Genomic DNA, 24881 nt, shown 5'->3' on the forward strand with positions numbered 1-24881 from the left:
CACGCGTCCCGAATAGTCTGTGGAATTCGTAGCCATCGACAAAATATCGGCGCTTCCAACCTCTTGTAGTTCCCCCGAATCTCGTAATGCCTTTAATCGATTCTACAAAAAATATATATATACATTAACAATATACACTTATACTTTAACGAAATAAAAACTTAATTTAATTTAGCATTATACTTACAATTTCTTTTTCGACGACTAGCATATCATCAGGAAGAATTCCCTTCGAATTTCTGTGCATCTCGAGCCAAACATCAGCTTGGTTTGGAATGTTGCCTTCCGGATTATTCGCCCTCTACAATTACAAATATAGTTATACTCAATATACAGTTTCATTGAAATTATGATTGGCATTCAAATTGCAACTTACCAGTTTCTCTCTTACTTCCGCGCATGATCGTTGTCCACTTCGATGAGGAGTTGTATATTTTTTTTTTCTACCTTGTTGTGTTTTCCTCGTTTGCTGTAATAAGAGTTAATTGTCACAAAAATTTAATTGCATTAATTGTATTCAAGTATATACAACAAACTTAACAATATACACTTACCGCAAACTCTGAACTTATACGATAGTTCACAAATCGTATCCAATCATCTCTCGGGATTCCATACTTGTTCTCTTGATCTGTAGCGATGCTTTCTGGATCTATGTTTTGATTCACGCATTCGTAAATTTCTCTTGTCCTCCTTGTTTTGAAATCCCGCCATTGCTTTCCAATTTTTTTCATTGTCGCATAACAATGCCTTGCTTCAATGTCAAAAGTCGCCTGAAACAATCAAATTTAATATCAATTATTACAAAATGTACTGACAAAAATTAAAAATCAATAAAGAGTGCACGAGACTTACAATTATGTCATTCCACATTTGGTCTTTAAGAGTGCGCGGGACTTTGTGCCAATTTTCATAAAGAATTGACACACTTCTTGCCTGAACACCCAAGTAATTTGCAAAAACTCTTGCCGTGTCACCGATAGGCTCTCCATAGTCATTAACGTGAACTCTAACTCTATTTCCTTGACTCCTCGCTCGTGCTAAGCTTGGCAGTTTCGTAGGACCTCTATGAACCTTCTGGGTAGGCACTTGTTCATCGGATGATGAACCAGTTGATGAAGAACCTGAAGACATTTCAGCATCTACACACACAAAAAAAAAAGTTAGAAGTCAATAACCAAATTAATTAACTCACATAAGTCATGTAAATCATAAAATAATATCTTCATCACCCAAGCTAGTAAAATTATTACCTTAACATATTTTCAATCTACATAAATTCCTTCTACATTTTCACGCGAGTATAATAACTCTTCTTCATTATCTACGACGTGATCAGTACTTGAATATAAAGATTTCGTAGGAGTTAGAGATTCGGCTAAGATATCATTGTCATGAACTTCAGTTTGAAGTTCGTCAACATAATCTTTACTCTGCGTGGCAAAGACATATGACCATCTTGAATTGCTTTGACTACGAACATAGAAGACCTGTTTCACATGTGTTGCCATCACGAATGGATCTGAACGATGACCTAATCTTTGTAGGTCTACCAAAGTGAATCCATTCTTATTCACCTTGACTCCATTGTTACTCTGAACCCAATCACAAAGAAAAACGGGCATTCGAAAAGACACGTAATCGATTTCCCATATTTATGTGATAACTCCATACTCTTCGCACTTGATATCTGCATACTCTTCGCCACCAAGCTCACTCCACTATTTTGCGTGACTCTCGAACTATCTCGCAATTCAGTACTAAATCGAACGCCATTGATGATGTAGTCAGAGTGTTTAATGACTTCTCTACTCGGTATTTTTGATAAACTACGCAATGTGTCAGGAACATCGCCATCGTTTAAGATCCTTTCTTGTAACCATCGGGGAAATCGGCGAAGATGTTCATCTTGTATCCATTTTGGCGTTTTGTTTCTTGATGTTTGTTGAAGAAGGTTCATATGCTCTCTATGTTAATGGAAAGAAAAAGTTAATAACATAAGTACTTAAAATTAAAACATGAGAAAATATGATTCAACAACTTACTCGATAAAAGGCTGAACATAATCAGAGTTTTCTAAGATCGTCTGATGTGCTTGTAAAAGTTGCTCATACGAAACTGTCTCAATTACACCGTTGCTTATACCTTTGCTGATGGAAACATCCCGATCTTCATTACTGCAAAGTCCGACAGCTTTCATATCGTGCAAGTATTCTGAACAACACTCTAATGATTCTTCTGCCATATATCCTTCAACGATACAACCTTCTGGTCGATGTCGATTTCTTACGTATCCTTTCAAGACTTTCATGAATCTCTCAAATGGATACATCCAACGAAGATAGACAGGCCCTCCCAATTTCAATTCTCGAACCAAATGAACAGTTAGGTGAAGCATTATGTCAAAGAATGATGGTGGAAAATGTTGTTCTAATTTACACAATGTAATCACAATGTCCGTTTGCAGCAACTCCAGTATTGACGTATCAATTACCTTAGAGCAAAGAATGTTAAAAAATGCACAAAGTCGTATGAGAGCATCTCTCAACCCGTCTGGAAGAATCGATTCAATGGCTACTGGCAAAAGGTGTTGCATCAAAACATGACAATCATGAGACTTAAGTCCAAACAACTTCAATTCATCCATAGAAACATAACTACGGATGTTTGCTGCATAGCCATCAGGTACCTTAATATCAAACAATGTTTGGCAAAACATTTTCTTCTCATCTTTTGTTAGGGTAAAAGAAGACGGTGGCTAATATGTCCGATTGTCTTTCTCCTCCGGAGCCAATTCTGTTCTTATTCCCATACGCACCATGTCACGCCGTGATGAGATTTTGTCTTTAGTTTTACCAGGGATGTTCAGAAGTGTACCAATAATACTACGCAAACATTTTTCTCAATATGCATCACATCAAGATTATGACGGAGTAGTAGATGTTTCCAATATTCCAGTTCGAAGAAGATTGATTTCTTCTTCCAACATCCCTTGTCGTAGACTACTTTCGGTCCTCTTTTTCTCTTATTCGTATCATCTGGATTTTTCTTCACGGGTTTCTTCTTCGTCCCAATAATCTTCTTCTTCACAATCTTTCCGAAAGGCTTGAACTTCATTTGTGACAAAATATCAAATGTCTCAACCCTAGTTAATGGTTTACTAACTACTCGAAACTCTCTCTTGCCGTTGAACGCTTTTTCGCATCTACGAAATCGATGCTTCAATGATAAAAAACGTCTATGATTCATGTAAACAATCTTTTTCCCATGTTTCAAGTGTATGCCTTCAGTTTCTTTCCCGCAAATCGGACATCCATTGTAACCTTTCACAGAGCAACCGGATAAATTACCATAAGCTGGAAAATCATTTATTGTCCACATGAGGACAGCTCTAAGAATGAATGTCTCTTTACGATATGCATCAAAAGTTTGTACTCCAGTTTCCCACAACAACTTGAGTTCATCAACCAAGGGAGCCAAATACACATCAATATCGTTGCCAGGTTGTTTGGGACCCGAAATAAGTAACGATAATACCATGAATTTGCGTTTCATGCACAACCAAGGAGGGAGATTATACATCACAAGAATCACTGTCCAACAACTATATCTGCTGCTTTGATGACTATGAGGGTTGATGCCATCAGCTGATAGTGCCAATCGAAGGTTTCTCGGCTCAGTGCCGAACGTCGGCCATTTTGTGTCCACGTGTTTCCAGGACGGCGAATCGGCAGGATGTCGAAGTTTTCCATCGTCGATCCTTTGAGAAGCATGCCAAGTTAAAGTTTTTGCATGCTTAGGATTCCTGAATAATCGACATAGACGCGGAATGATTGGAATGTGCCACAGTAATTTTGCCGGAATTGTGGATTGCTCCTGATCTTTATCAGATTTCTTCTTCCACCTTGATTCTTCGCACACGGGACACTGTTGATGATTTTCATACTCCTTACGATAAAGGATGCAATCGTTCGGACATGCATGGATTTTTTTATAACCCAAGCTAATAGCTGCTAGAGTTTTCTTGGCCTCGTACAAAGACGACGATGATTTTTTTTCAGGCAACATATCACTCAGCAGGCCAAGAAGTTCTGAAAACATAGAATCGCTCGATCCATATTTAGTCTTTATGTTGAATAGCCGTATTAAGCTCGAAAGTTTGGTGAACTTGACACATCCCGGATAAAGAAGAGTCTCTGCGTCACTTAACAACGAACATAGCTCGTCGGGATTGTCAAGCAGCTCATCTTGCAAATCCTCAACCATTTGAGCTATATGAGGAGCATCAACATCCATGTCTTCAGATCTCTCACTGTCCTCAAGCATGTAATTCTCACCGTGATGTGTCCATACTTTGTAACTTTGATAAATGCCATTCATAATCAAATGATCATATAGAGTGGGTATGTTAACAAAGCTATAATTCCCACATTTGACACACGGACACGGTATTCTTTCTATGTTTTCGCAAGCATGTCGACAATGATTTAAGAAACATTTCACCCCGTTCACATACTGCATCGTATCTCTACGAGCCGACATCCATAATTTATCCATAATAGATCTATGATGAAAATGAATATATACTTCAATAAAAACGACAATGTAATCGAAAAAATTCACAAAAGCATTTTAAGGTGTTTTCTCGAACCTAAAATTATCATTATACCATCATACGATTATCTAAAATCTAAATCTAATTCACAAAACACCGGTTACAAAGAAAGGACATCAAAACAACAAAAGTAATCACAATAATTTATCACAACTACCGGCATAGATCACCACAAACGACTTCCAATTTCATTTTCATAATAAACTATTGTCATACATATTCTACCCCACTTCCAATTTCAACAGAAAGTTACCACTAAGCAACAAAACAACAATATTTAAATCAATAGCATCACTCAAAAATCAAAGGACGCTCAAAATCACAACACAACAAAAAAAATTATTTTCTACACCCTAGTAGAGAGTCACTCGGCCACCACAAAAAAAAAAAAAAACCCAAACACACTATCATCACACCACCACCAAAAATAAAAAATCAAAGTTAAATAATATATATGATATATAAACGCTCAAAATCACAACACAACAACAACAAAAATTATTTTCTACACCCTATAGCAGTCACTCGGCCACCACCAAAAAAAACAAAAACAAAAACTCAAACACATTATCATATCACACCACCACCAGAAAAAAAATGTCAGTTACATAACATATATGATATAATCACTCAAGGAAATCAAAGGCTTAGAGGGAACCGTTTTACATTAATTTTTTTTAAAAAAAAAAACTAACCTGAATGAGGGGCTCGGAATCACGGTCGGAGCAGCGACGCGGTCGAGGAAACACAGTCGGAGTGGCGTCCAGTTTCGGTCTATACCTTTTCGTGATCGAAACTGAACACTAACCTCGGAGACACGTCCAGGTCCGAGTTAAAAAAAAAAAAATGAGCGACGGAGTGAAAATATGAAAAAGGAAAACAATGAAAAAAAAACACAAACCTTGAGTTGTCGGAGTGAATATGAGCGACGGAAACGAAGAATGTGAACGGCGGTGATGGAAACTATGAATATGGAAATAAATCCCCAAAACAATCAGATTTCTCAATCCAAAAAAAAAACCTAAAATTAATTTTAAAAGAGACAAAATTACCTTTGAAAGTTGAAGCTTTGGACGAAATGACGAAGACGATCGACTGGAAGCTTCAACGGCCGGTGAGGATGCGGTGGAAGCTTTAATCACCGTCGTGGTAAATGAGCGGGTTTTATTTTCTTCTCTGCAAAAAAAATTCGCTGATGAAGAAGACAGCCTGGTAAATGAGCGTTAATTGGCTGGATTTATTTTTTGACTTTGGGCGTCACTTCTTTATTGAGCGTCGCCGTGCCACATGGCAGATTCTCATTCGACTGAGGAGAGCTGTGGCATCACTTTTTTATTAAGTGTTGCCCAATGGGTATTGCATCGCCAAAGTTATTTTTTTAATTGGCCGATTTTAATTTTTTTTTACTTTGGGCGACGCTTAGTTTATAAGTGACGGCCCATATTTGTTGCGTTGCTTTTTAATTGAGCGTCGCCGAGCCACGTGTAATATTTTCATTCGTCAGAGGGAGAGCTGGGGCATCACTTTTACATCAAGCGTCGCCCAATGGGAACCCGCCATTCCAGCGTCGTTTTTTCACAAACTGATGCCCGATTTATTACACGTGGCTCATTCTGATCACGCCACTTCATGTTTCGACGAGAAACATGATATTTGCGTCGCTTAAAAAGTGTAGTGATGCAATAGGTGCGACGCAAATAGCCATTTTTCTAGTAGTGTTTGTTGGCAATTTTATGTCACCCTTTTTGAAAATCTTCCTTGGTAAATGATCTACAACGTTGATTTTTGAAGCTATTCTTGAAGACGCTTTCATTTGCGTCGATTCGAATTATGTCGATTCAAATTCCCTTAGTGAATATATATATATATATATATATATATATATATATATATATATATATATATAGGTAATTCAAATTCGTTTTTACTTTCATACTTTACATTTTAAATTTGTCGGCACTCTCCTTCTTCGGGATCAATCGGCCTTTACGAGAGCAGTCGGCATTTCATCATTCGGTTAGTAGTTTTATACACGTAGAAATAAACTTAAAATACTGACCATCTTAGAGAAAATTGCGAATGTCATAAAGAAAATTAATTCGTCTTCTCGAATTCTATTGGACAAACCATGTCAACTGATTCCGATTCTTTTTTGGGTTCTGCGGCTTTGGATATTAATGAATTAAGCCGAGGGGAAGTTGTTTCATCTAGTATTCAGGAAACAATTCAAATTTCTAGCGGGGATTCCAGTCTGAATTCTAGTTCTTCGGATTCTTCAGTAGATAAAGTAGACCGAAATCCTTCTATTCGTACTGAACCTGGTATTCCTTCCTCCGATAATGATAAGGCGGATGATCAGATTTCTGAGACTTATACCGAGGAAATCTTAGAAAGCAAACCTTTAGACTTTTCATCTAAATGGCTTTCTTTGGGATCTTCCAAAAAATATAGAACTAGTTTCAGGAAGAAAGTATCAATTGCTCAGAGAATAGAATTAATAGCTCCCCGGGAAAATGAATTTCAACATTCCCCTTCCAAGAGACTTGTAGCCTTTAATCCGTCTATTTTGAGGGTAATATTCGGTCTTCCTCTTCACCCGTTTATAGAAAAAGTTTTGTGGGGTTCCAACTTAACTCCGACACAGCTAAATCCAAATGTATATAGGATTATGATATGTGTGATAATGTTGAGGAGGAAATATTTGGGTCGGGATCCTTCACCAGCTGTTATAAAACATTTTTATAAGTTCAAGTTGAATCCCGGTTGTAATGGTTGGTACAACCTGACCACCATAAGTAGGAAATTTCAATTGATTCCAGATTTGCTGAGTAGCTGTAAGAAATGGAGGGAAAAATTCTTTTTTATTCGAGTGTCCGATTTACCACAGACCAGATATCATATCCCCACTGTTTATTCGACCTTTGAACAATTATATTCAAGGTCTGACTTAGGTGAAGTAGACCGTATAACGGATCTGCCGGCCTCTTCCCGATCGTTTCTTACGCTATGGTCGGCATATAATATTTCTAGATACTATTGGGCTTTTCATCCCGCCAATATTCACAGTTATGGTAATTTATTTATTTTATAATATTTTAAATTTTATTTGATATTGACATGCATTTTTTTTTTTTTTTGTAGATATGGGTAAGACTGCTGTATTGTCGGCTAATTTTGCATTGCCAAAGGGTTTTAAACCCCCGAACATGAAACCGAACAAGAGAAGTGCGGGAGCGGGTCCGAGCAATCAAACTTTGCCAAAGCCGTCGAGGAAAGATAGCGAAGTTCCAATGACTGAATCTCATGTTCGCTCCCCTTCACTTAAAGAGGCAGAAGTGCCGGAGTTTACAGCTCCAGATCATTTGACTTCTGTTTTTAATTTTATGATGAAGGCGCCAGCTATGAAAGATCCGGCCAATATCGATTCTCTTAACAAAGTTGCTAGAGCAACTCGTCTTACCGATTGCCTTTCTTTGGTAAGTACCGAATTTAGTTTTATCTTTGACTTTTTGTATAGGGTATATATTTATGCCAATGTTGCAAAAAACAAATAGGCCGTTGCCGACTTCTCCCATTTATCATCAGAACTTATCAACGGTCTTTTGGGCCGAGAAAAATTGTCCGACGATTTAAAGAAGGTTCAGGCTAGCCACGAGGATCTTCTATCCAAAGTCAAAGCTTTGGAGAAAAATGTCGAAGATGCGGAGACAAAGGTTAGAGCGGCCGAAGACAAAGTTAAAGTGGCAGAAGATGCGAGGGCCAAGATGAGAGGCTTGTGGAAGGATGCAAAAATTGTTATGCAGAAGAAAATCGATGAAGCCGTTGATTCCTTCAAAGCATCCGAAGAGTTTCAGGAGGAGGTCGGCAAGTATTATTATCTTGGTCGGGTGGAGACTGTGGAGCGTTTGAAGGTAAAAAATCCAAGTTTGGATGTATCCGACCTGGATGAAGCCGAGGCGTCCCAAGAGACTAACCAAGAGACGGACTCCCACTCGTCCGACCCACAACCTCTTCAAGTTGAAAAACCAACGCTTTCTTCGGAACATGTCGATGAGGAACCACCGGCCAAGAAAGACGATTAAACCTTTCCCTTTTTTCTTTTGTTTGGTTTGTAATATTTGAAAATCTTCGGATCTTCTTTATTTTCTTGCTTTTTTCTTTGTTTTGAGACAAATGTCCGTGGCTCGGACTTTAACAGCCTTTTATTGTACATTTTTTTTAAGTAGCTAAAAACTGACTGAAAGTTCTCTTTCTTTTTTAAAACATGAACTTTTAAAGAGAAATATCCCAATCTGCAACTAATGTTCGAAAGGGATTAAAAAGGCCCATATTAGCAAATCAAACAATTTCTGTGGGATGATCATTTCAAGAATAACGAATAACTTGAAATGGGTATAAAAATGCGAGGTCTACCTATTTTGGCAACTTTGAGAATGACTTGGTTGTGAGCCTTGATTGAATTAAAATCATGTTCGGCTCATCGCCTATATACACAAATTAGCCTAATGGCTTTTATTGAACTTCAAACAAATCTGTCTTTACAATAAACTTGGTCATAGACCCTGATTGGAATAACACAAATTATGGGAAGAAACGGATAAGGTGCTCGGCATTCCAAGCATGTTTGTCTTCCTTTCCACCCCGACTTAGCCTATATGCACCGTTGTCGAGCGTTGAGATGACTGTATATAGGCATTCGCAATTTGGGCCGAGCATCCCATCTGTTGGGTTTTTTGTGTGCATAAATATTTTCTTCAGCACTTTGTCGCCTACTTTGAATCCCCTTGATCGGACAGACCTGTTAAAACAACGCACGATCCTTGCTTGATTAAACAAGTTGTATTCCTTTGCTTTTTCTCTTTTTTCTTCTAAGAAATCAAGATTAGCTCTAAGGTTAACGTTATTTACCTCTTCGGCATAATTTTCCCAAGCAGGAGTATTTACGCCGATGTTTACTAGGGTCATTGTTTCAGTGCCGAATGCCATCGAGAAGGGAGTTTCTCCTATGGATGAATGTTTCGAAGTTCTATATCCCCAAGAAACTCCTAGCAATTCATCTGCCCATGCGCCTTTGAAGTCTCCCAGCCTTGTTTTCAAACCGTGCTTGATGGATTTGTTCACAGCTTCTACTAATCCAGTTGCTTGTGGCCTCATCGGCGTAGAAAACGCTTTGTTGATCCCATATTTTTCACAGAATGATTTGAATGGCTTGCAATCAAATTGAGTCCCGTGATAAGAAATTATTTTCTTGGGAATTCCGAATCGGGTGATAATATTTTTCCATACAAATGCTTTTACCTTCTTTTCGGTGATACATGCGAGGGATTCGGCTTCAACCCATTTTGTGAAATAGTCGATGGCCACGACTGCGTATTTACAGTTTCCTTTCCATGTCGGCATTGGTCCGATTAAGTCGATTCCCCACTCTGCAAATGGTACCGAGCAGACAATGTTGATGAGGTTAGTAGGTGGCTTTTTTGGTATATTAGCAAACTTTTGACACGTTTCGCATTCGCGAACATACTTCTTAGCATCGGACTTTACACTAGGCCAGTAAATACCTTGTCTCAATATTTTCTGTGCTAGAGCCATTCCACCAATATGGTTTCCATATATCCCTTCATGTACTTCTTTCATCACATATTTGGCATCATCGCCATCGACACATTTCATGAGAGGAGTGGAAAATCCTCTTTTGTTTAGTGAATCTCCTTGCATAATATATCGAGCAGACTTGTATTTCAGACTTTTAGCTTCAGCTTTGTCTGATGGAAGAGCGTTAAATTTGAGAAATTGAATGATCGGTGTCATCCAAGATTCCATTTCTTCAACCATGTGGACATCGGCATTATTGATGCTTGGAAGAGTGATATCTATGATTCGCTGTTCCAGAGTATCATTGGTCGAACTTGCTCCCAATTTTGCTAAATCATCTGCTTCGATGTTTTCTTCTCTTGGAATTTGTTTGAATTCCACATTCACAAAACATTCGGCCAGTGCTCGCGCTTTGGTGGCGTACTATATCATGCTCGCCCCTCTTACCTGAAATTCATTTGTGATTTGGTTAATTACCAGTTGAGAGTCCGAGTAGACTATTATTTTTTTAACTCCACAAAATTTTGCTAGTTCTAGCCCCTGTATAACGGCTTCATATTGAGTCTCGTTATTTGAAGCTTTAAATTTAAAACTTGGTGAAATTCTTACTTGAAAACCATCTTTGGCTGACAAGACAATTCCCGCGCCTGAACCCTGGATATTTGTTGCACCGTTGACATATAATTCCCAGGTGGGAGTTTCCATTGGTCGGTATGTGAATTCTGCTAAGAAGTCGGCAACCGCCTGCCCTTTGATTGCCGGTCTTGGTTCATAACTGATGTCGTATTGAGTGAGTTCTATCGACCATTTCATCAACCGACCTGAAGTATCCGGCTTTTGGAGCACTTGGCAAAGGGAGAAATTGGTAAGTACTTTTATTGGGTGTGCCATGAAATAATGCCGAAGTTTTCGGGAAGCTGTAACTAAGGCTAAAGCTAATTTTTCCAACTCCGGGTATCTTGTTTCTGCATCTTCCATGCGTCAGCTTGTGTAGTACACCGGCAGTTGTACTGTTCCCTCATTCTTAATTAAGGCCGAACTCACAGCATGCTCATATACTGCCAAGTATATGTCGAGTGGTTCCCCTTGTTGGACTTTCACAAGTTGAGGCGGCCATGCAAGGTACTCTTTCAATTTTTTGAAGTCTTCGTTGCATTCCTCGGTTCATTCGAAGTTTTTTTGAGCCTCTAAGGCGATCAAAAAATCTGACACTTTTATCTGTGGCTCGAGAAATAAATCTTCCCAATGCCGTGATGGATCCGGTTAGCTTTTGAACTTCTTTAATGCTCCTTGGTGGCTTCATATCTACGAGAGCTCAGATTTTGGCTGGATTGGCTTCAATTCCCCTTTCATTAACTATATATCCGAGAAATTTACCTGTAGAAACGCAGAAGGTGCATTTTAGCGGATTAAGTTTCATACGAAAATTTCTTAAAATGTCGAACGCTTCTTTTATATCCGCAATATGATCGGCCGCCTTTTTACTTTTTACTAGTAAATCATCTATATATGCTTCCATTGTTTTTCTCAATTGGTTGACAAACATTAAGTTAACTAGTCTTTGATAAGTGGCTCCTGCATTTTTTAGACCGAATGGCATTACGGTATAGCAATATAGACCCCGATCAGTAAAAAATGATGTGTGGTCGTCATCTGGACCGTACATAGGAATTTGATTATATCTCGAATAAGCATCCATAAAGCTTAAAAGTTCGTGACCCGCCGTAGCGTCGACTAACTGGTCTATTCTTGGCATAGGGAAAGAATCTTTTGGACATGCCTTATTTAAATCGGTGAAGTCTACACATATTCTCCACTTCCCGTTTGTTTTTTTTTTTTGCTTTTTTTTTAACTAAAACGGGATTGGAAAGCCAAATATGATATTTTGTTTCTCTAATCGACCTATTTGAAATAAGTTTATCAACTTATTCTTTCAATGTTGTGCATCTATCAGCGTTCATTGGCCTTCTTTTCTGCCTAATTGGCCTTGCTTTCGGATCGATATTTAGTCTATGACAAGCGTAACTGGGATCTATCCCTACCATGTCTGACTGTTTCCAAGCAAATATATCTAAATTTTTTGCTAAAAGAGAGATTAGTTTAGTTTTAATACCTTCGTTTAGGAACTTGCCAACTTGTAGACTTTTCTCTGGTTGTGCATCGTCTGGAACGATCAATTCCACGTCGTCGCCAGGACCGACATAATTCTTATTCGGTAAACGTGGATCTAAGTCATTTTTATCATTTTGAATCATCATAACCGGTTGTCCACACTTATTCTGACTAGTTTTTAAGTAGTTCGAATAACAACTTCTAGCGACCTTTCGATCTCCTCTTGCCACTTCGACGCCATGCTTTGTCGGGAATTTGCAGGTCAAGAATTTTACGGATGTTATGGCACCAAGCTCTTGTAGGGTTGGCCTTCCGAGTACTGCATTAAAAGCCGACGACCCCGGCACCACAACCCAACTAGCGATGACTGTCGCTGTATTAGCATTTTCTCCAATAGTAAGTGGAAGTGAGATTACACCGTTTGGCATGACGGCGTCTCCGGTGAAACTGTAAAGTTGTGTTGGAGATGGATTGAGTAGATTGGTTTTTAAACCCATTTTTTCAAAGGTCTCACTATACAAAATGTCACCGAGCTACCATTATCTATAAGTATTCTACCGACCACATGATTTCCGATCATTGCTTTGATTACAATCGGATCGTTGTGTGGGAATTGAACCCATTTTCCATCCTTGTCAGAAAACTTAATTTCTTCCTTTTCAATTTCAGGTAATTTTCCTAGTCTGGCATTTGACGTGAACATTACCTAGGAGGAATGTGCGTCTGCTTCCTTGATGTAGCTTTTGTGTGCCCTTTGAGACGTGCCGACTATATGTGGTCCTCCCGCTATTATGGCAATTTCGTTGTATGGTTTATCATCTTTTCCTTCGCTTTGCCCACGATCTTGTTTTCGGTATTTTTGCAATCTCCCTCTTCTAATCAAGGCTTCTATAGCTTCCTTTAAATTGAAGCAATCGGAAGTATTGTGACCGATATCCCGATGGAAAGCGCAATACTTGGTGCGATCTCTTTTTGTAATGTCTTTCTTTATCCTTGCGGGCTTTCAAAATTCTTCTTGATGTTCGGTCAGTGCATAGATCTGATCAATTCCCATAGTAAGTGGCTGATAGCTACTATACTGACTCGCAAAAGGCTTGCTTGGGACATGGTTTCAATTTATCTTTGAATGTCTGCCATCGTCCCTGCGTTCCGGGTCGACGCTTCGATCGTGCCTTTGCCGGCTATCTCGTCCGGAATGATCACCTTTGTAATCATTGCCTGTGGAAACTTTTGGCTTTCCAAATGACTCCGCTGCAAACTTGGCTTCTTCGGCGTTAATATATTTTTGAGCCTTAAGGAGAAATTCATTGTAATCTCTCGGACCTGTTTTTTTGTAAAGACCACCAGAAAGCCGAATTAGTACGCAGTCCTGATGTAATGCTAGATAGCTTGAAATCTTCATTAAGGTCGTCCACCAATATCGCCTGTTCAGAATAACGATTGATATAATCTTTTAAAGATTCGTCTGACCGTTGTCGAATGAAAAATAATCGTTCCTTAGGTGTCCTTCCTGCCCGAGATTCGACGAATTGATCCATAAAGATTTCGCACATCTGCTTCCATGACCTGATTGAGTTTGGTCTTAACTTTCGATACCACTTCTTAGCGGTTCCAGAAAGCGTTATTGAAAAAGCCTGGCACATTACTTTTGGGCTTGCGCCTTGTAAGGCCATCCATGATTTGTACGTATCAAGGTTGTCCCCTGGATCGGATCTGCCATCATAAAGTGGCATGCTCGGCATTTTAAAGTCATGATGTGAGAGATGTTCTAACACCTTCGAGGTAAAAGGGGAAGCAAAGTCTTCACCCCTAAATTGTTTTTTTTGTCCCAATGCAACTTCCTCTATTCGGCGTTCAAACCTTTGGAAATTGGACTGGTCAGTATTCTTTGATTCCTCAGTGTTCGATTCTAATCGTGATGCCCGAGCATTTTTCGATCTTGCCTTCTTCGGCTGTGGATCTTCGTCAGATGGTTAGAACCTATCTTCGAAGTGTCGAGCGGGTAAATCGAAACTGCTAGTGTTTTCACTGTGCCTTTCCTTTTCATACCTATCCCTTGCCTGTTTTTTGGTCTTCTTAGACCTTTCTTCAGCATTTTCGACTTCTTTCCCCGCCTTGTGGTGGGATTTGTCATCTTCTGGGGTCACAATTTCACTTCGAACGACGACCCTTTTGGCTTTGAGTTGTTCTTCCAAAACCTTATTTTTCTTCTCTAGGAGAGTGAGACGCTCTTGCATCTCACGAAAGATCTCATGAAGAGAAGAGTGTGGAAGCATCTCTGCCATTTTGTCCGTCATCAAAGGAAGCGTCCTGTTGTGATGTTCGATTTGCTCTCGTTCGTCACCTTGAGGATTGCCTTCCACATTTGACCTTGGTTGCGCCGACGAACTTGCCATTGGTTCGACAGTAACCCCCCTCCTTCTAGCGCCAAACTGTTGATGTCTAAAAATAGATTCAACAATTGTCTCGACGATTGTATAACCCGTAACAAATTGAATACAAAGACCGAACTTTTCTTATACTAGACGAATCTCAATACAATAAGTTTTACAATAAGAATATAATTTTTTGTCTATAGAATGCAGTGTGTCCGTACTTCGTCCTCCTCTCCCCTTTTTATATCTTTCTTCTGATGGTAGGTTGATAAGACCCACGTTCTATGTCAGTTATTGTGTAACCGTGCAAAATAACTTCCCTTCAGTTATTTTGCGGTTTCTTTTGTGCTTACATGGCCAAGTAAGCGTTATCTTGACGTCTATTATTATGCCGAGAAGCTTTTATTAGGCTTAATCGGCATTGAAGCTTAACTTATGTTTCGTTGCGTTTCTCATCTTAAAATACCTTTGATCGATATTTTAGTTAGTTTGTTCGGTGTTATTAATATTCCGATTATAACAATATATATATATATATATATATAATATATATATATATATATATATATATATATATATATATATATATATATAAACATGGGTTCATTAGGTATATATATCTAGGGTCCGTTAGCTATATAGTCATATTTATTATTTCATATTGCTATATAGCCAACGTCTATGTATGTGCACGCGTAAATTGAGGTAAATATCTCATATTTTATTTTAATGAAAGGGTAAATCAGGAATATCACGTCATGTTTGTGGCTATTTAACTAAGATTTATGAAACGTTAGCTATGTAACAATCTCAAACGTTTTAATTTGCTAATTACTTAATCGTTTGATATATTTATGTAGTTAGCATTTAGTTGTTCGGATATAGAGACCTAACTCGTTGTAGACTTTTCTAAAAAATAAAATAAAATTGTAGATTGTAATTGTAACGGATTAGTTGTCTTGCATTCATATTTCTTTTTTGTGTTGGCGCGCGTCTCTTAAAAAAGAAAAAAAAAAAGATCGGTACTGGCTTGTGTTAATTTTTTTTTTTTGTTTTGGTGAAATAAAATAATTAATCACTAGAGAATTGTGCACATACTAATAATTAATCATTAGTAATAGTAACATTTTCATGGAGACATTCTTGACCTCAAATGAAAACCAATTAATAATGTTAATTCTTTTTATTATTTTAGTTTTTGCGTTTGTTCGGTCTCTTTCGTATTATCTTAAATTATATAGATTATAATGATGTATGTAGTGTAAGGTTAGAGAAAAGGCCATATAATAACCTAATCTATTTAGGCAAACTACACGCTAATTCATTAAACTTTGATTTTTTTTTTAACTACAATTTATATAATATTTGTGGTCCCTGAGTCCCTACCACGTGTTCAAGTATTAGTGAACTATGGTTATGTTTACTAAGACGCTATGTTTAAGTTTTAACTGATCATAAGCTAAGCAGACACGGAACTTATACGATAAACTCAACAAGATTGTATTAAAATTTGCTGTATTTTTGTCAAACAAATGACTAGATTATGATCCGTAAAGAGTTTGAGTTTAACAAACTTAGTTGGAAAATCAAGGCAATCATATATATAATCGTTTTCAAATAACCGTATAATTGGTTATAATTTACGTTTCTCTATTCTATGCTATGACGTGTATCAGTTGGTTGTGGTCGTGGTAGAGTATGGAAGTCCATAGCGAAGAGCAGAGTCAACTAAAAGAACTTAAAGCACTATTTCATCTTCAATCAAATTATATTTTTAACTTCACTATAATATTATTTTCATCTCTTTTCTTTATGCTCATGTAATTTTTATTTTTATTTATTTATCTTCATTACATCAATCATAATTATTTTCATATTTATTCATTATTTTTTTCTTTTAAACTATTCACATAATTAAAAGAACTAAATCAAACACGTAAAATAAATTGACTTATAAAAAAAAACCTAACTGTTTTCTCTTTCCCTCCCAATAAAATTACTAGGATTTAAATTTTTTAGTACCGATTCTTCCCTTTGAGCTTGAGACTCAGGTGGTCTCAACTACTGAAGGGCTCTCGTGCTGAGTGGAGGTGTTTCTCTTTTATCTTCTTCTATGTGTTTTTGTCATTTTTTTTTGTCATGTTTGTCGTTATATGAACTTTATCGACTCTTCGCGGTTGTCGTGCAGAGCTAACAATCGTCATCATTCATGCCACTCAGAGACAGTGATCCACTATTTTTCTTGTATTATAGCGATTGTGTTTGTGATCTACTTTTGATCTTCTTGTTTTTAAGAAGTTTGAATTCTCCGTTGAGCTAATTTTTGTAATCTAAGTCTTTTTGGCTTTTATTAATATATTCATGTGAGGAGCTCATTTATTTAAAACAAAAAATAAGTTAACATATTAATTTGAGAAATAATTTTCAAACAATTTAAATAATTATTTTAAGAGTAAATATCAAGTTATTCTTATTTTATGGTTGATTATGTCATTTTGATTTTATCAAAAGACTAAAATATAAATACACAAAAATAAATGCAATAATGAACTGTATCACGTTACATTTGAGTGCGAGACTGTTTATCATCCCCTCAAAATATTATTTTAAAGTGAGTTATTGTTCAGATGGAATAAAATCTTACTTCAAAATGTGTTCTGATGTTAGATTAGAGATAGTGTATGTAGCTGAGTTTGAGCTGAGTTGAAAACAGTAAGCAGCGACTATCAACAATATGTTGGATATTTATGTGGCATGGTTTAGTTTGACAAATAATTTTGTTTAAGTTGTTTAGGGCAAGCTACAAGAAGTTGTTCAAAACCCGAGTTATTAACGTCATTTTCCTCTCTTGTGAATAAAACATAAAATATCTTGTTCCTTGTTTCGATATTATTTGGTGAATATTCTCGGATACTTGGTTTCCGAAAATATCAGATTCGCGAGAGATTTTGTGGTAACCTAATAAAACTCCTTCTGAGTCGAATTAGGTTATTCACTTTTCTTTTAGGTAAAGTCACGCCACATTAAATCTTGAACCAGTCTCTCTACCTTGGAGATCATCATCGACAACTGCTTCTTGGTGCTTGTAATTGTTGTAGCTTTATTTGTGCAGAGTTTGTAAGCGCATGTTTTTGCATTGACGTGCGTGTCAATCTTCGGGAGAGGATTAGGTGAAAGTGAGAGAGAGTCTCAAATCTAATGAGAGCTTAGATTGCAGATCCATTGGAGAAGTTAAAAACGTGAGGTGTTTGCAAAGGGAGTTGTCAAACTTAATATTCATGTACCTTTGACTACATTGAGATAGTAATTTTTTTTTTCACCACCGGACGTATCAGTACCCCTACTAACACTAGTAGAAAAATGACTTTTAATGGCGCCTCTTTAATAGCGTTAGTGAAAAAAAACGCCATTAAAAGTAATTATTGTATTTTCGGACTTTTTTTTACAATAGAAGACGAATAGCAGATCGCCACGTCGGCAACCGGAGAAAAATCCAAAAAAACTAATCTTAGCGTTTAAATGTTAAGCGCCATTAAATTAAAATAATCCAATTATTTAGCACCACGTGGCTATATATCTATTTAATTGCGTTTAAAATAAGACCACCATTACAAGTCAGCAAATTTTCGGTATTGAAGACTTTTAATAACGTTTTTTATTCATGCGCTATAATAAAGGTGAGATGGATAAAAAAATATATTATTTAAGTCTGAGAAAAAAAGAAAAGAAATACACGATCTTTGAATCTACAGTTTTATTTTCTCAAACTTGCGGCGCATCTTCTCTGCATCACCGAGAGCCGCAGTTTGCTGTCAAGAGTCGTCGCCACCGCCACTTTTGCGCGACAACCCTCCCCGCCGCTGCTCGCCACCGTTTCTCGACGTCGGTCTTCACCGCCGTTTCTCGAGTCCATAATAGCCGCTCCTCGTTGACAACCCAACATCGTGTACACAATCGGTAGGTTAGGGTTTTTTTATATTTATTATTTGATTGCATTGTTTTATACATTTTTTTTTCTTTGATTGCCAGATTATCCTTCTTCAACCATTAGATATAGATTGCATTGTTTTTTTTTCTTTCACTTCTCCGCAGATCAATTCATCTAGCATGACTAGGTTTTCTCTTAAAAGGTTCGCAGAGCTTCTATCTCTTTCTCGATTGGATACAAATGTTTTTAATTCAAGAGGTCTTAACGGTTAATATCCGACGCCGATGGTGTATTTACTTTTGAACAAGATGGAAACAACTGGGTAAAGTTAATATCCGACGCCGATGGTGTATTTACTTTTGATTCGCCGATCCCCCGAGGTCAAACCGAGGAACAAGAAGCTAGAATGGTGGATTCTGGGACAGTGTCTTTTGTCACAAATTTCTTGGATGAAAATCCGCATGATTTGGGCAAAGAAGAAAGCATTCACCAATCAGGTTCCTGTGAGCCATTTGTAGACGGAGAATCCACCATCCAGCCGGAAGGGAACGCGAGTGCGAGTGAAACAGATCAAACCCCGGTACTGCTCTCTAGCTCTTTATTGGATAAGCTGGTTGTCAGTGACTCTTGTGAGTTAGTAGAGGACAAGAGCAACAAGTACATCAATGCTAGCTGCAAGGTAATAATGTAGCTTTTTTTTTTTTGTATTTTGAAAATTTAACGTGCACCATAACCCATATAGTTGAGAAACTGACTCGCATACTCTGGAGAAGCATTTTCACTCTTAAACTCATACCATGTGTTGGCATATAAGTTTAAGTAAATATAATTAAATTGAATTTTCACTTGGGACAGGTAAATTGTCAACTAATAGCAAAGTAAACTTGCCCTTTTACAATTGAGAAATTTTAGTAAAGTTGATTGTAGTATCTTATATACATAAGCATCCTAAATTTAACATGCTTGTGCTGGCTTTATAGTGCTCGAGAATTTTTTTTGTTTGTTAATATTTATGTATGTGATGAGTAAGACAGATTTTGCTCTGCAGTTTGTCCAGTCCACACTTGTTGTAATGTAGTCAATAATATATTCATGCACCTATATCCCTTATAGCTTTATAGTTGCACTTGTGTGATTTTCCCAACACTAATTTTTTTGCCATCAGGATCAACCCACTTCCCAGCTCTATCGTACAATAAGAAGGCGCTCTCTGGTTTTCGAACGAGCAGAACTTCATAGAAGACAATTAGTCTGCGAGTCTAAAGATAGCTCTTTGGTTGCAATTCAGTCCAATAATAAAGTTGGGTCCGCACAGGATAAAGCCGTCCAAATTAAGAGCGGAAGTGGGTATTCCCTGTCGAAGTTACCTGGCATTGGTTTACACTTAAATGCTCTTGCAAGTACTAGTGGTGGAAAAGCTGAGAAAGAGGCTGAGCATTTAGAAGGCCAACAAATAAACACACCAAGAATAATAAAACCTTGTACTTCTCTTACACAAGCTGAGGCTCCACCTGATAATGGCTCATCCCAGCATTCTTTAGAGGGAGCTTTGGTTCTCTGGAGTGATGAAGCCCAAGTTAACGCAAATACTCATCAAACATCTTGCCTTATAGGTGAAGAGTCAGACCCAAGCAGTCCTAAAAACAAAAGGCATGTTCTCATTTACATCCTTTGTAACCATAATAATTGTATTTCTCTGAACAAATTTTTATTATTTATTTATATATATTTATATTTTGCTGTTTCTCATTTACAGGCGCAAGTCAGAACCAGTTGGAGAAAGTTTGGCATGCAAGCGCTGTAACTGTAAGAGATCAAAATGTTTGAAACTGTAAGTGTCGAGACCCCATCGTGTCTACTGAAATTAAATTATAAGATTAATGTGTAATAATTTTTAAGTAGTTACGAGTAATTGGTTTTGCTGGTACACTTGTACTAAAAACTTAGCATAATCTTTCAACTTCTCGATTCATGTTTCTGCATATAATAGCTTTTTTCTTTGAAATATAGTTGATAACTTCCTTACGGAAAGAGGAAAAAAAAATCAATTCTTAGTTATATGTTACCAATTAGAACTTCTAAGTTGTAGCTTGAATTGGCAAATAGAGGAGAAATGTAAACAAGCCCTTGCAAAGTCAAAGAATCCAAAACTAGAGTTTGAAATTTATACAAATTGCTTTCAGCGGATTTGTTCATCTCCATAGCCTGAATTCCTCCATTTATTTATTTATTTTAAATAACATAAACTCCCCTTGATGGTTTAATTACAGATGTTCTTGTGCGAATGCAGTGTTGGAAGTTAGACAGTATACGCTAGATAGATAACATATAATTGAGTTATTTTGTCTTTCTTTTTTTGTAAAGTCCAATGTTCCAATGTATGTCATCTGTATCAAATTAAGGATGACTCGTAGCCACTTCCTTTAGAATCACTTGTGAAAACTAGTCGCTCTCTTTACTTGTATTGTTTGCTCTCTTACCTTTTTCCCTTTCCGTGTTTTCAATGCAGTTACTGTGAATGTTTTGCTGCTGGTCTCTATTGTGTTGAGCCTTGTTCATGTCAAGATTGTCAGAACAAGCCTATTCACGAAAATATCGTCCTAGAGACTCGTAAACAAATCGAATCACGCAATCACTTGTGAAAACTAGTCGCTCTCTTTACTTGTATTGTTTGCTCTCTTACCTTTTTCCCTTTCCGTGTTTTCAATGCAGTTACTGTGAATGTTTTGCTGCTGGTCTCTATTGTGTTGAGCCTTGTTCATGTCAAGATTGTCAGAACAAGCCTATTCACGAAAATATCGTCCTAGAGACTCGTAAACAAATCGAATCACGCAATCACTTGTGAAAACTAGTCGCTCTCTTTACTTGTATTGTTTGCTCTCTTACCTTTTTCCCTTTCCGTGTTTTCAATGCAGTTACTGTGAATGTTTTGCTGCTGGTCTCTATTGTGTTGAGCCTTGTTCATGTCAAGATTGTCAGAACAAGCCTATTCACGAAAATATCGTCCTAGAGACTCGTAAACAAATCGAATCACGCAACCCTCTCGCATTTGCTCCAAAAGTGATTAGAAGCGCTGATGCTGCTTCAGAATTCGGGGTGAGAAAATGTCCTTAAAAATACTCTATTTTACATAAGCCATCCCATTGTGAAATTCGAGAGGCACCACATGACTTAACCTTCTTAATGGAGAAAGGGATTTGCTAGATTCCATGCTATTCTTGGATAGCACCAAAGATGATCGACTACAATGCATTATCTAACTGCATGTTTTTACTCTTTCCATTGCAGGAGGAATCAAACGCGACCCGGCCTCAGCTAGACATAAGAGGGGATGTAATTGTAGGAAATCGGGTTGCTTAAAGAACTATTGTGAATGTTATCAGGTCTTCTCTCCCCTCTTTGCATAAAATTTATAAATCACGTCGCACTTTCTATCCTTTACAAGGTTATAGCTCTAGACATTTTAGTGGTTCGATCAAGACACATACAATCAAGTGGACATCAACGAGTTTCGTGACGAATGGTATCGATTTGTTTTAGATGAAATTTCTAAGAAAGACAAAGACGGATATGTGAAACATACTTAGAACTTATGAACTTGGTGAAGACGTTAGATATAGTTTGAACTTATGAATATGGTGGATGTTAATTGTTTTTATTTTTATTTTTGATGAACCTGTGAATCATAGTTAGAAATATTTTTTTAACTTGGAATATAGAAGAAGTTATGGTATTATGAATGGTTTCTTTTTTTTTTTTTTAAGAAAAAGAATGGTATCATGTATTGTTTTTCTTGGTTGTTTTTTGGTGTTAAGATTATATTTTTTATTGATGTGTGTATGAATGCAGAACTGTAGGCTACTAATATTATTAATATCTATTTTGAGAGCAATAATTAAGAAACTTTTTGGGTAAAAAAAAACCCACAAATAATGGCGGTATGTTAAATATCGCCATAATAGCTTAAATAATGCGCCAATTTACAGTGCCATTTAAAGTATGAATTTCGCGCGGGTTATGACGTGGCAAGACTTTTAATGGCGTTTGAAAGAGAAAGGCCATTAAAACCCTTCTCAGTACTCTGCCACGCGGATATGACACGTCGGCACATTTAATGGCGCTTTTTGGTTTAAACGTCATTATATATCTTTAATGTCGCCTGTTTTAATGGCGTTCAAAAAGTGACATTAATTCTCTATAATGGCGCATTTTGAACGCCATTAAATCCATTTTTTCTACTAGTGTAAGTGCTTTACCACCGATCATGGTTACCAAATCTATCATGTCCTTTATTTTTTGGGTTATTAAGTTATATAACCACGCAACTATAGTGAATTGGATATAGCCCACCTTTGGTTAATTTCTTGTAAATAGTCAAGTGGACTTATTAACAGATTAGTAAAAGACTTTTTTAACACAGCCAAACATGTAAATAATAGGTAGTTAATGGGCTGCCACGTATGCAAGTTGGCTATTTACAAAGTATTTACCAAATGTTGACTAATTTACAATTCCTATAGTTTAGGTGACTTACGTAGCTAATTTTTTGTTTTTTTTTTTCACTTTAATTGCTTGTTTGATTGTTGTTTAATTTAATCTGGCTAAAAACAATAAGTTGTATTCAACAAGTTGTTTCATCCACTAGTTGAACAATCACCTTAATCATTTTAACATAGTTTCAAAATCTTTGTAGCTTAATTACAAGTTGTTAAGAGAGTTAAATTATCCATACTATAAAACAAAGTTTGTAATTAATATCTATATTTTACTTATCATTATAATCAATATCAGTTCAACTTGGCTCTTCATGAGTGGACAATGTTGTGGAAAAAAGAGTCACTTGCTCAAAGGTCAACTTGGAAATAGTACATTGAGCTGTATACTATGCATTTATAAGAGTGAGTAAAATAAATGCATTTAAAGGACGTCCTCAAACCGATTGAGGCATGTTTTTCTTGATCTATTATCGTAGATGGAAATCATCCTGGTTATTATATCCATGCAAAATTAAGCATTTGATTTGTATATCTAGGGATTTATAAAGTTATGCTTACATAAACTAAATAACTCATTTTGTGTAATCTTGTCACGTGTAATTTTGTTTCGAAGTAATTTATTACGGATCCTTTGCATTGTTTGTGAATTTTAGCACCCTGGTTACTATAGATTAGTGGATTTGGTCTACATTGAGTAATCACATTTTGTGTCATTCTTATTTACGGTTAAATGTATGTTTGTATACTTGATATTCATTATCGTCATAAGACTGTTTAAAATAGCTGTGTAAAATTGATTATATATTTTTTTTTATTACGATGTCTGTTTATTTTCCTAACACATCATAGTCATATATAAAATTCTTACAATAAGATTATAAGAAGCAAACAACGCAAAACAAGTATATTGCTTCCAAGCTATGTGAATTCTCATAAACCTTAATGGGCGAATACGACTATTATTTATTTATTTACAAACAAAATGAAAAGAAATAATATACATAACAGGAAAGAAAAATAAACTGAACACGAGCTTTACTCTATTGTTCGCTAAGCTCAAGTTTCGTCTTCTCTTTTTTATGTGATAATACATTCATACATTTGACTTATCATTCCAATAAGATTATCGTTCTTAACCGTATCGAACTCCATTTATTTTTCTCTGTTATATCACGCTACCAATATAAAATACATGTTAATATAAGTTTGTCGAACATTGTAGTGCTGAGAATTCAAATTATTATATTAACTTTCCCTGAAAGAGAACAAAAACTACAGATAGCCTAGTGGTATTTGCTGGAGGACTGAAGTTGATGGTTTCCGAATCGAATCCTGGCAGCCACATAGATTCATTTTGGATTCGCCGAGTCATCCGTCCAGCTCACTCTCTCTCCTGCCACGCGCGCCACTCATCCTGTTTCCTGATGTCATCCGCCCATTGATTGATGACGTCATCCGCCCAAGAATATAAAAACACCCAAAATTCGGCTGTGCCCCATAAAATCACTCAAAACCCCCATCGTCACTTCAAAACTCTATAAATCCCTCACTCATTTCACCATTTTATCTCAAGAAAGAAAAAACTAGATAAATCCATGTCAAATATTTCTCCCACTTTTCTCTAAATTTTTCTCAAACAACGTTTGAGATCCAAAATAAACAAATAGAAAAATCACTCCACTTACACAATAAAAACACAAAAAGAGAAATAATAACTTCCATTGTCTATAGATTGGAAGAGATAATATTTACTCTCTCTC

General features: G+C 36.8%; 2 protein-coding genes and 1 pseudogene across 3 annotated transcripts; 1 reads left to right on the forward strand and 2 right to left on the reverse strand.

Annotated features, from left to right (window-relative positions):
• Positions 1–2041: 2041 nt before the first annotated feature.
• On the reverse strand, positions 2042–4521 carry LOC149402770 (uncharacterized; annotated as a pseudogene).
• A 4647-nt stretch (positions 4522–9168) lies between these two features.
• Positions 9169–12819, reverse strand: LOC149402771 (uncharacterized). Its single transcript, XM_089608523.1, has 5 exons — positions 12324–12819; positions 11588–11785; positions 10820–11031; positions 9524–10498; positions 9169–9177 (listed from the first exon to the last, which is right to left on the reverse strand). The coding sequence occupies exons 1-5, from the start codon at positions 12817–12819 to the stop codon at positions 9169–9171; spliced, it is 1890 nt and encodes a 629-aa protein (XP_089464649.1).
• A 5600-nt stretch (positions 12820–18419) lies between these two features.
• Positions 18420–22424, forward strand: LOC149402772 (CRC domain-containing protein TSO1-like). Of its 2 annotated transcripts, none has more exons than XM_089609799.1 (8): positions 18420–18654; positions 18828–19304; positions 19791–20275; positions 20382–20456; positions 21135–21235; positions 21338–21438; positions 21541–21721; positions 21914–22424. In XM_089609799.1, exons 2-6 carry the CDS (start codon positions 19032–19034, stop codon positions 21430–21432), a joined length of 1029 nt encoding a protein of 342 aa, XP_089465925.1. In that variant the 5' UTR covers positions 18420–18654; positions 18828–19031; the 3' UTR covers positions 21433–21438; positions 21541–21721; positions 21914–22424. The 2 variants fall into 2 exon arrangements, with proteins under 2 accessions (XP_089465925.1, XP_089465926.1); XM_089609800.1 differs by lacking the exon at positions 18420–18654 and adding an exon at positions 18713–18827 and having other exon boundaries at positions 18934–19304.
• The last annotated feature ends 2457 nt before the right edge of the window (positions 22425–24881 follow it).

The sequence above is a fragment of the Urtica dioica genome, chromosome 3, assembly GCF_054948205.1.
Source record: "Urtica dioica subsp. dioica isolate 48M chromosome 3, U.dioica_male_clone48M_v1_H2, whole genome shotgun sequence".
NCBI classification, from domain to species: Eukaryota; Viridiplantae; Streptophyta; class Magnoliopsida; order Rosales; family Urticaceae; genus Urtica; species Urtica dioica.

Bases quoted from the DNA above. Each gene is read 5' to 3' on its own strand.
- LOC149402771 (XM_089608523.1), bottom strand. From the start codon at position 12,819: ATGGGTTTAAAAACCAATCTACTCAATCCATCTCCAACACAACTTTAC. The intron at 11,786-12,323 runs GTATTAAAACTA...TAAAAAATGCAG, and splicing joins TGGCAAGTTCCTAAACGAAG to GAGCCACTTATCAAAGACTA. The intron at 11,032-11,587 runs GTAAATTTCTCG...CGGATACTTCAG, and splicing joins CACCTTCTGCGTTTCTACAG to GTCGGTTGATGAAATGGTCG.
- LOC149402772 (XM_089609799.1), top strand. From the start codon at position 19,032: ATGGTGGATTCTGGGACAGTGTCTTTTGTCACAAATTTCTTGGATGAA. The intron at 19,305-19,790 runs GTAATAATGTAG...TTTTGCCATCAG, and splicing joins ACATCAATGCTAGCTGCAAG to GATCAACCCACTTCCCAGCT. The intron at 20,276-20,381 runs GCATGTTCTCAT...TCTCATTTACAG, and splicing joins AGCAGTCCTAAAAACAAAAG to GCGCAAGTCAGAACCAGTTG.